At 35.6% G+C, this 12,015-nt stretch overlaps 1 protein-coding gene across 4 annotated transcripts in view; it reads right to left on the bottom strand.

Annotated features, from left to right (window-relative positions):
• PPP2R5C (protein phosphatase 2 regulatory subunit B'gamma) overlaps positions 1 to 12,015 on the bottom strand; it is an 81,324-nt gene that overhangs the window by 16,633 nt on the left and 52,676 nt on the right. For 3 of the 4 annotated variants that reach the window (XM_066998346.1, XM_048069887.2, XM_013198299.3), the window contains 5 exons: positions 6,041 to 6,151; positions 5,295 to 5,387; positions 5,059 to 5,189; positions 3,072 to 3,131; positions 889 to 997 (listed from right to left, as the gene is read on the bottom strand). In XM_066998346.1, coding sequence (XP_066854447.1) covers positions 889 to 997; positions 3,072 to 3,131; positions 5,059 to 5,189; positions 5,295 to 5,387; positions 6,041 to 6,151 — 504 coding nt within the window. The remainder of the gene's footprint in view (positions 1 to 888; positions 998 to 3,071; positions 3,132 to 5,058; positions 5,190 to 5,294; positions 5,388 to 6,040; positions 6,152 to 12,015) is intronic. The other variant, XM_066998347.1, reaches the window with a different exon arrangement.

Genomic DNA, 12,015 nt, shown 5'->3' with positions numbered 1-12,015 from the left:
GAAAAAGTTTACAGATCTCTTGGAAATGAACACGATGGAATAGACTACGAAACTGAGAAAGCAAATCTATCTTCATAAAGTCCACACACATGTGGGATAGCCTAAGTTAGTCAAAAACTAACTCACCTAAGTTAGTCAAAAAAGCACAGAACAGTTGTAAATCTTAAGATTTGCTATGAGAAAGTGAACTAGTAATAACTACGTGTATTAATTTCAAGCAGATGCAAGATTAGATTGAATTAGCGTTTACCAGCTTCACTTCTAAGCATGATACTTTGTGCCTAGACAGTCAACTATTACATCCCTTGCACTCGCCAACAATCCCAAATTAAAATGTTTAAATGGGAGTATCACTGCACATCTCAAACAGCTTAAATGTTTTTTCTAATGTTTTTTCATTTATGGAAGTTAAGCTGGTTAGCCCAATTCCTTTCTTGTTTTTGATGACTACTACCAAGGAATCCGCCCAGGTAATCTGAGGAATGTACAAAGATTACTATAGCTAGTGTTCTCCATTATTCTAAAGTAAATTTAAATTGATTATAGAAATTAGCTTTCATCACATATATCTGGATTTGTCAGTGCAATCTTTCTGAATATCTGCTGTTGTTTCAATGTGAATTTGTGACTTTACTTTGGTGTTTCACACAATTCATTTGAAGTGTCTTATCATTTCATTCAGTAAGATATGTCATAGAAGACAGGCAACCCTATGTCTACTACTTGCTGATATGAATGCAAGTCAGTAGAAGGTGTAGAAGAATTAGTTTATGAAGTAAGGGGAACAGAAAGACCAATCCATCTCAGGTAGGTTAGAACAGAAGGTGTCAATCATAGCAGACCTTTGCACTTTTTATGTTATTAAGAATAGCACCAGACAAAACTTACCTGTGGATGGTAAACACTGAGTGATTTCACTTTGTGCAGTGGTAACAAAACCTTCAATAAGAATATTTTGTGCTCTTCTTTTAATGGTAAGGCAAATCCATTAATTATGCTGTCAGGGAAGGAAATTAAAAAATAAAAGTCAGCAATTACTCAAAAACTGCACTACTGTACAGCATGTACCAAACCCTTGTTTTCATAGCACATTTGAGAACTCCTGGAAAACACAGTGTAGCAGAAAAATGTACAGATTCCACATGCACCAGAGACCATTTCACTTTTGATCCAGTTCTTTAAAGAGCACAAATAAATAGAACAGTCAAATCAACATCTGCCCACACCTCACCCAAATCTTTCACAGGTCCTAAGTTCTTCTTCCAAGCAACACATACGACTATGTTTGCACTTCAGATTCCAATTTTTGTTATGAACTACTCACTACAAACAAAGCTTTGAATACATATTCCTATCAGCATCATCACCGAATTAAAGAATGAACCTGAGACTGAATATCGGAGAGAGCGACCCAGGACAGCAAACAAGGGAAAAAAAAGACATGGACTGCTAAAATACTTGTAGAACCCATCCCCATCAATATCAGCCCAACAGTATAGCATGTTTACAGCACAGAAGCCTTATTTAGACGATACAAATTTTGATTTGGAAACCTGAGGGGAATTTTTTTTTTTTTTTTTTTTTACAAAGTTTACACTGAAAACCAACCTAAAAAACCTAAAGTGAAAAAGTCAGTGACAGTAAATTTTGCAGATTTAGCTCCATATTTCAGTTTTAGACAGTCTTCAGTATATCTTGATCAGTATTACTTCATTACTTTTATAGCATGTAGATGTAACGATAGATTTGTAACTTCAGTTAATCATTGAATATTTAGTTGAAAATGAAATAATTATTCCAGGCAGGCATGTAGACATAGGGAATTTACAAAACATCTTTTCAATTTAAACAGCATCCTGGGCTGCACTATGAACAGAGTTGTTGGCAGGTTGAGGAAAGTGATCCATCCCCTCTGCTCAGCACTAGTGAGACACATCTGGAGTGGTGGGTTCAGTTCTAGGCTCCCCAGGACTGGAAAGATATGGACATAAAACGGAGAGAGTCCAGCAAAATGCCATGAAGATGACTAAGGGACTGGAGCATCTGACATACCCATAAAGGCTGAGAGAGCTGGGACTGTTTAGCCTTGGGAAGAGAAGAAGCTCTTATCAATGTGTAACAGTATCAGATGAGACTGTGTAAATAGAGTTGCTCTTCTTAATGATGCACAATGAAAAGGCAATAGGCAAGGGGCACAAATTGAAACAGGAAGTTTCACTCAGAAGAAAAATCCCTTTTTAATCTCAGGGTTGTCCAACGCGGAAGAGGTTGCCCAGAGATCTTGTGGTCTCCACCCCTGGTGATATTCAAAGCTTGACTGTCCATGGCCCTGAACAACCCACTCTCACCGACTACATCCTGAGCAGAGGGGTAGGACTAGATGATATCCACAGGTCCCTGCCAACTTGATTCATTATCTGAGCCTGTGAAATTCACATATTTCTAAAATTAAGTGACATTACACTTATTTTTACATGCAAAGATACAAAAAGAATGTAAAGTAAAATTAACTATGCTTTTAAAGTGTATTATGTATATAAAAACTTGCACATAGATGAGAGAAATCAGTTGATAAAAACCACACCAGTTTTGACTGGGCTATCAGCTTTATGTTGTACAATTCTAGTTTCAAGGGCTTTCAGATGCATCACTGAAGTTTACTGTAAGGAGATTAACAGAAGGCTTCTGAGAACTTACAACCTATCTGTCCTGCCTGTGTTTACCTGCTACACATTTAGTAAAGTTGGAAGATTTTTTAAACAAATTGCAATTAGTTACACATTAATCACAGCTGCATTACAACTAATCTTAATCACAAGGTTCCTAAGCTAGAAAATAAGACTTAAAAATATGATATAAAAAAATTGTCACACCCCAAAAATGTTGCTGTAACATTGAAGTTTTGACTCCATTTCTGCACTCTTATACAAAATTTATCCTCAGCTACAGCTTTGCCACATGCTAGGAAGCTATTTTCATCTTGTCTCATAACAATTTGCAATCCCCAACTCAATCTTTAAAGCCTCCTCTGAGGATGAAGCAAGTCTAATTAGACAAAACCTACAACTCACCTTCCCAGTATTTCCAGTAATTCTGCTATGCCATTGTGATGTTCTGTTTCATAAATAAACCTAAATAAATGAAAAGTTTTACTCAGTTACTGCCAAACAGAGATGCAAGTCTACCACCAAGATTGCCATCTAACATTAAAGGTAGCCTTCACCTCCCCAGTTTTAGTCACTCAGTAGAAAGAAAACAAGCATACAGTGGAAAAGAAACTTTGCAGAGTTCACCAGAACAATTTAACAGCCTTACAAACTCTTCTGAAGACAGTGACACTTTGTGTTCTTGGAGCCCCTGTTCTGTAGAAAACATGAACACTCCATACAGAAATAAATTGAGAGCACATCAAGCTGCTTTCAACCTTCACGCTTGCTCTTTTCCCCCACATTTAACAATAGTACACTCATTTGAGCCTTTTCCAATCATACTCCATGCCATTTCAATAATGCAGAACTGAACAGAGCAAACAATGCTTTAAATATTAAAATAACACAGAGCAACTGGCATAATCAAACGCCGTGACTCAACCTTCTATAGCACATTCAAGCACAAGGTGTTCAAAGAGTTACTGCTTATGGATCTGAAGAGCTATTTGGCATTACAGATTCCTATGCACACAAAAGGCTCTGTAATAAACCGAGGAAGTCAAATTTTCCTGAATTTTCTTTTGACAGAACACTGTAATTTACCATGCAATCACCTTTCCTGCATTTTTCCCAATTGCCTGAGTGTAAGTTTATTGAAAAACTTCTATGCACAACTTCAGGTATTTTACAAATAATTATCAAAATTTTTACCTAATAGAAGATAGTATCAATTTCATTTATTAGAAAATTGTTTCCTATTTGAAAACTTGTCATAGACCAACATACTAAAAACTACTTTTAATCCAGACTATTTGATATGACTTTTTTCTCCTTAAAATGCTCTCTATATAATTCAGGACAATTTTAAGCAAAACTAAAGACAATGATATGAAAACCTTAAGACTAAATAAGCAGGAACATATTGGCTTAATAATTTTTAAAAAATATATATTTCATAGTAGAAAAAATAAGATTAGCATACCATGGGGACAGAATTTATGTAATTTTGATTAGTGGCTAAAAGACAAAGACCACACACTTCTGTTTCTTACTAGGCTTATGTAAGAAGACTTGCAGGAAAAAGTATAAGAAAATGAAATATTTTGAAAAATTCTACACATGCTTTAAGAGTTTGTCATGTATGATCCCTTAATTCAAGATAGAAGTTGACACAGCTTTCCTCCCTGGTGTTCATATTCATGAGTTTACAATCAAATGCAAAAAGTTTCAACTTACAGCTCAAAAATATTACATAAATGAGACTTTTTCTGTTTGATTTTCTCCCCTACAACTTGGTAGAGAAAGGTTATTTCTACAGTGCAAATGACATCATCTCTCATATAAATTTCAGAGTGAAAAAATATGGAAAACTATAATAGTTTGCATTCTCTGTAATGAAGTCAATTTAATGGCTAGAACATTTCTCAGTCTTCTAAAAGCCACACACCAGAACCATCTGTGTTTGAAGACTTTGCTTCTGCTACCCCTGAAAGTAAAGCATCAGAAGTAGCAAGTAAAAAGAAAAGTTCAGAAATGAATTATATACATATATTTTTACCTGAGGACATACTGGCTCTAGACATGGCCAGTCAAGAGCTCTTGTCTGCAGGAGAGTGAAGGCTTCCCAATTATTTTGAAGTAGCTCCTCTCTATCTCTTCTAAAGGCTCACTTGTTACCACATACAGAGAAGATAAGCAGCTGGTACTGCTGGTCCCATTCATGGAATGGTACCCAGTATATGGCAGCTTTTTTGCTAGTTTCTTAAATGGGTAGTGTCATACATTCATTGTGGGTAGAAAACAGAGGCATGATAGAAGGAGTGTAAAACAATCACAGTATAATGACTTGTGGAAAAGCGTACCAAAGCTAGAAGCACCCCTCCCCCCCAAAAGCTATGAAATGCATTACCTATAAAATATATTATTAATTTGTTTCCGAATGTAAGCTCTCAGGCCTAAGAATTTCCCGTATATTCTGTGAAGAGTTGTTTTGAGAAAATCTCTTTCACGAGGATCTTCACTGTCAAAAAGCTCTAAAAGCTGCAAAGAGGAAAAAAGAAAAGATGCACTTTACCTGAACCTAATGCATTGTAAAATAATATGGTTTTGGAGCTTGAAGTTAATTTTTTTTTGTTTAAACCTTACCTGTAATACAAATTTCTGATCAATATATTTCTTAGCTATATTAGGTTGGAAATCTGGAGATTCTAAAAACCTTAAGAAAAATTCATAAACAAGCTGAAAAAAAAGTCCGACAAAAAACAGTATTAGTTTTTTAAACAAGAAACCATTTTATAAGCAGTACATTACCAAAATTACTAATTAGTTGCTCAGAACAGGACTGTTTTTATTTATATTTGTATAGCACACTTTTTTAAAATATATGTTGCACACAATGAAAGCTTTGCTCCTGCCCTCCCAATGCAGTATGTTTTTATCTAGAGCAAGAACTTCAGGTTCTTTAAATTGCATTCAAATTCTGCTCAGCTCCATTGCTAGATTTTCCTCATGGGACCCAGAATAATCTAATATTCATCATGCTCAGAAGTACGTGTTTTTAAAATTCTCTGTTCTCCTCTGTTTGTCATAGTACCTCTCAAAGCCAGAACTGTGCCAGAGTCAGATCAAAGGAATTAGTGACAACCTGAAGCCCATTTAAGTCACAGCAATTGCATCTGTACTGCAAGAAACAGCAAGCCTTTAACCTCCAATACACTAATGTTTTTTTTGGAAAAGATTATGCATAAATTCAAGAAGTATTTTAGGTATAGCAGAGAAATGCAATTGACTTACAGATATAAACACCTAACCTAAGTCATTTTGAGTCAATAAACAATGATTTTAATGCTAAAATTCTGTTAAATTACGAATTCCTAGTCTTCATTAAGTACCTGTAGATGAGGCCACGCAGCTTCTAAAGTTGGTTCATCTTCCTCTGGATCAAATTCTGCTCCCGTTGGATTGGAAGATGGTGGTAATGTTCGAAACATATTAACTGCAAACTGAAATCACACGAGCCTTTAAGAGCTTTGAAACAAATGAATGACTATAAAAGATTTCAAAGACAGTTTTCACTGAGAATTCTTAACATGACCTATTTAGTTAACATTTGCAAAAATGCAAGATATGTAAGCTGGCAATTTAAACAAAAACAAGGTAAATTTATTTTTCTTTAAAGATTTTAAACTTGGAGAACAGTCTTCCATGCAATATTCTTGAAAGCACAAACTTACGGACAGGATGTTTTATGTCATCTCTTTAGACACATATAAACACGCATATTTTAAAAGCCCAAGCAAATATATATATATAAATGTTTAGACAAATATTGTTATATATACACTGTAAAGGGCCTCACAACAACCTTCAATAGTAGAAGTCAGAACCAGAGTTGCAAAACAAATATTACCTGCAACTATTCTGTAAACGATTATCGCTTTCAAATCATACTCTGGGTGTACAAATATGGAAACACTTTAAAAACAAATTGCTCTGTTCCCCTCCTAGTGGTACTTCTCTTAAACCATGCCCATTTATATCATGGGGGCACTGAGAGGGGAGAAATGCACAATCTTGAATCTTTCACTTCATCTGAGCTCTCAAAGCCCTGAAAACAGTTTGGCATCCTCATGGAAGAGGAGCAGACTACAAAGATGAATTGCTTTTCAAGGTTCATATACGCAACCACACATGCACACAAGTACAAAGGTATAAATATATTTTGTGCTGTCAAGTGTTTGTCTAGATGCAGATTTGTAATGTGAGTGAATCAAAGTAGTACTTGCCACAAAGCCCTTTAAAAATTATTAGGGATTTGAAACTCTCTTCAAGACGAAAAAAAGTTTTTTAAAATCTTAAAAGGTAAAAAGCATCAAAGTAAAGGTAAAATTTAAGGAACCTCTGCATATCTCAAGGTCAGAAATATTCTAGGGAAGATGGGTCCTGACTGTGCTCCTGCACATTGTGCATTGATCACCACAGGTACTGTCAGACTGATGATTTTGCAACAAATTTTGACACAGAACACTTTTCTGAGAGGTCCTCTTCTAGGTAAAACCACTTCATCACTGAATGCATGTTGCTTGTATTATTTTTTGAATGTAAATAAAAATACACATAATCAGATATAATCACAATTGCATCAATATATGCAATACGTATAATCATAAATGAAAGTACAACACATCTGTTAGCTGAAAAAAATTTTACACGATTTTTGGGATAAATTTAGCACACATTCTCAAGAGTAATCTTACCTACAATGGCTTAGTACAGATTTAAAAAGTCTGCGGTACCCTCACTTCTCCACCTGAAATGACAGCTGGCTTCTTCATGGACAAGAAAGGACCAACTAGCTAATGACTCAAACGGTTACTGCTCAGGGGTGACAGAACAATGATTAAACCTTTTACTGAGCACGTTGCAGGGAACAGGTTTCCGTGCATGCCAGTAAGAAAACCTGAAAAATCCTTTATCTGTAAACGTAAAGACAGCTACAGCTGTTAATACCAAGAGAGACTAATTCCTCAATTCCACTTGTAATCCAGAGTATTAGGCAGGGCAGATGTTGGTAGGAGACAACATTGATGAGCAAATAGAAAAATGCAATCTATTTAGCCATGTAAGTGCATCCAATAGAGACTTTTTGTTCTGTTTTGTTGCTTGCTTGTTCGTTATCAAACCAGTACCAAGCAGCCTAAACTTATTTTTGAACAACGAAAAATACAGATCAATTTAAGTTATGGTCCTAAACTGCATCCTCTACTTCAAAATGATTCTTTGATATAAATGCTTCAGATTGAACACACTGCAGAAATGAAAAGATTGCCAAAATAAAAGTGGTTTACTATTCTAACCTTCCATAACGATCAAGTATATTAGGCTACATACAGAAACTCTTTAAGGCTTTTCCTACTTATTCGAGCATTGTAACAGATCGAGGAGTCTTTTTGCAAGGATTCAGGGGAAACCTGAAAAATACATTTCCTACGTCTGGCCAAGTAAGATACAACAGATTTCCCAGGAAAAAGAAAATTCTTTGCAAAAGGCTACATCACCAGGAGCAGCAGAACTATTTATTGAGCCTTTTCATGAAAGCCAATCCTTGGCTCAGCAAACATGCCAGTACAGGGCATTTACACAACTAGCTAGAAAAAAAAAAGATTACTCCACTGGAATTTGCACCAAACTGAATGTTTTATTTGAGGATGCTAAAGAATATTTTATTTAATTCATCAGCTGAGATGCTCCTAAGCTCTCAACAATTAAAGGAAAAATCCTAAACCCTACACGATAGAGTTTACTTATAATGTAGCTGTAGGGCTACTTTAATCACACTTAAAAATCTATTCTTTATGCCATAGTATTAGTCTTTCTAATTTTCAATTGTTTTATGATACACATGCCATACACACATTTTTGTTCTTTTCTCACAGTTTTATTTATTTATATATATATATATAAATATATTTTTTTAAATAGCATCAGAGCTTAGCTGCTTATAATTTGAAGATAACCCAGAAGCTCTGAAAGAGTGAGCTGTCTAAAGATGTTGTTTTGCAGAGGAATCCACTCCACCCCTCTTCAGTGGGATTCTGGGAAGAGCAACAGAAGGCCATGTTTCCCTGTTCGCATTCTGACTGCTTATCATTAACACCTCCATTCACAGTTTAAAATAATGCTGTACATTACTTATTAACTAGCAGGCTATGGAGCATATGTATGTGCTGTCCTGCCATCTCACGTCTGACAGATGGCAGAGCAGACAGTGGGAGGCAGTATCAAACTGCATCAGCTAAATCTGCAAGAATTACATCATATTCCCATGAAGGAAAAGTCATCCTGACGCTCTGTTTTGCTTCATAATATTCCTTTATTTCAACAACTGAGCCGTAGGGCTGATATCGATTAGGAACGCTGTATCAGAGTAATTACAGTGTCACAGAATTAAAGGTAAAGCTAAAAAGGGGCATATAAATATAAAGATATTTTAACAGCATGGACATCAAGAAACTAATAACCTTGGAGCTTTCTTTTAAAAAGGAGAAAAATTGCAATAAATCAATGGTCTTCCAAGAAAAACTTAGGAAGACTAGACTTGATTCCCACTTGCTAAGATGTTAAGCAAAACGAAGAATAATCAGCCTTTTCTCAATGAGAAAGTCTCAGGCTCTTACTATGAAGAAGAAAGAAAAGCTGGGTTGTATAAGGTGTTAGTAATGGTTCCCTTTTTTTTTTTTTGAGAATATCAAATGGAAAAAGTATAAAACCCAAAACAGAATAACTTGTTCCATGAGCAGTGGAGCAAACGAAGCCTGGTTTGATCTGTTGTGTGTTTTTTTTTTTTTTTTTTTTTTTTATCTCTGACCAACAGAATGGAGAACTGCTCAAATCAAGATGCAGCATTTCTTAATGAAGACAGATCTGAAATTTGTCTATTAAACCACTGAAGTTTATGAAAATTTACAATGAGTTAGTATTATTGAGACCTTTGCCTTCTTGTCAAATGGCATATCTTTTCCCTAACTACTGTCTTTTTACCAGACAAGATGCAAGCTGCAAAGCCCGATTTCCTTTAAGGTCAAATTCCCACAGAAGTACTAAGTAAACATAGCATAAAGGATTAATTTACACTCCCCCCAAAATCCAACAAAACCCACAAGCACCCCCCCCTACACCCCCCTAATTTTATCATACTTGAGTCTTAACTGGGCTCGTGTGCCAGGATTCTCTCTGCACCTTTAGCACGGGCCTGCTTGACTCCAAAGGATGTAACTCAGAAGGATGGGAGAACAACAAAAGAAAAGGCCAACAAGCTGCATTTTACAGGTATGTTTGCTTGTCTTGGTTGTTATGTACCCTGCTTTTCCGGTGGCCCATTTCGTGTAACACTAGAGAAAATTTTCAAGCAAGTAGGTATCACAGAGGTAACGTTACACACATTTTCTCCTCCCTTCTGCTGAGCAGCCCAAGTGAAGCTTGACAAGAACAGCTCTGAATGATGAGCTTTATAATCTGACAGTCTGCACCCTCCGTATTTTAATAGATAAAGCCATCCTAATAGCTGAATAGAGCCACAAATAGTACACTTCTACTCACAATATCAACTCTTATTCCATATCAAAGGTCAGAGTAAACAAAAAACCTACCCACATAACACCAAAATAACACTTAAAATAATATATATATTCCCATGTGCATAAGTATGTCATTTCATTTTCATAATACATGAACAGTAGCACTGCTTTAGCTGCTGAAATGATCTAGTTATAAAATAAGATCTTAATTCCTTTACATTACCAACTTAAGAAGTAATATTGGTCTTTGTGCTTCACAAAAGCATTGATTTTTTATCCACAAGTACTACATCATCATCAAGGAAATTAATCTGGGGGCTACAGAAGTAAGTCTTATTTGTACAAGCTTTGGATCTACTTGTTTTTCAGAACACTACAACCCCGGTTCTCAAAATTCAGCATTTCCTTAGCTTCCTCTCAGTTCTCCTCAATATCCTCTGACTGGTTAGCTGGGGAAGTGAATATTCATACCGATGTTCACTTTCATAGTCCCTCTTAAAATAGATACAATACAAATATTGCCCATCCCTTCCTGAGATGGAAAGCAGTACTCCTATGGGTCTGTATCCTACATAGCTGACAATCCTCACAAGAATTCTACAAAACTAATATCCTCAAATGTTTATGTTTCTGACAATTCAGTGCACAACAGAACAATCTCATAAAGCCTTGTTTTCTTCAAAACCAAAGCTAAACCAAAGCATATATCCCTTCACTAAACAAGAATCTGCAACAGATGCTTTTCATCCAAACTATTAAGTTATCATTTACACATGTATTTAGACGTTTGTCCACATGTCTTTCAGTTTTGAGACGATGTGAGTTCCTGCTTTGGGGATAGTCAATCCAACCTTACTATAATATACATGAGAAACGGAACTTGTAAAACAAGTCTTTATTAAAAACGTTTCCCTTCCCATCACATTTTTGCTTACAAAGGTAAAGCGAATCTGAAGGACGTCGGAGGGGTCTTTGAGGAAGAAGGGGAAGAAACTCTTGCATTCCCCTCTGGAGAATAACATTACATCCATTTGAGAAACTCATTTCTCTCGTATTGTTTGAAAAGAAGACTCATGGTTAAAGTTAAATAATTATTAAGCAACCAAATCAAAACATAGCTTAAAGACAAGATCTAACTATACATTTGCCAAAGATACTTGAAACACGAATGGGGGTTGGGATGGGGGGCATGAACATGATGTGATCGCTAGAATTATAAAGAATGCTCTTATCAGAGTAAAAGAACAAATAAAGATACTGAAAAGGAAAAATGATTTATTATTATTAAATAGGTCATTTGTGAAATTTATTGCCCTAAGTTTTTGGCCTAAACACTACAGTAGCTATAGCAAACAAAAATCTCTCTCGCTCTCTCACATACACTTAATGTACGTATGTAGTCATATATAGATGAGTAACCTCCAAGTTATGAAGATAAACAGATTGGCACAGTAAAGTCCTAACTCCTATACCAACTACCAACTCAGATAAAGAAAAATCGGATTTAATCTTTTCCAGCAACCTCTGCACTCATCACTGATAAGACTAGGGTGCTGAACTAGATGGATTATTATCCCCAAGTTTGGTGTAATGAGTCCTAATGTAGACAGGTCCCTTAAAGTACATAGAAGACAACCATTCTGCCTTAAAATCCACATAAATCTACTACTAGAATTTAGCAAAAACTACACATCTGTATGTGCACGCCTGAAAGAGGCATATAATAATACTGCAAGAGGAATATGGTTGTTTCATTACAGACAACTGAAAGAAAACTTTTCCATAATAGC

The sequence above is a fragment of the Anser cygnoides genome, chromosome 5 (genome assembly GCF_040182565.1).
Source record: "Anser cygnoides isolate HZ-2024a breed goose chromosome 5, Taihu_goose_T2T_genome, whole genome shotgun sequence".
NCBI classification, from domain to species: Eukaryota; Metazoa; Chordata; class Aves; order Anseriformes; family Anatidae; genus Anser; species Anser cygnoides.
The sequence above is the reverse complement of the archived record's forward strand: the minus strand, read 5'-3'. Positions and strand labels throughout refer to the sequence as shown.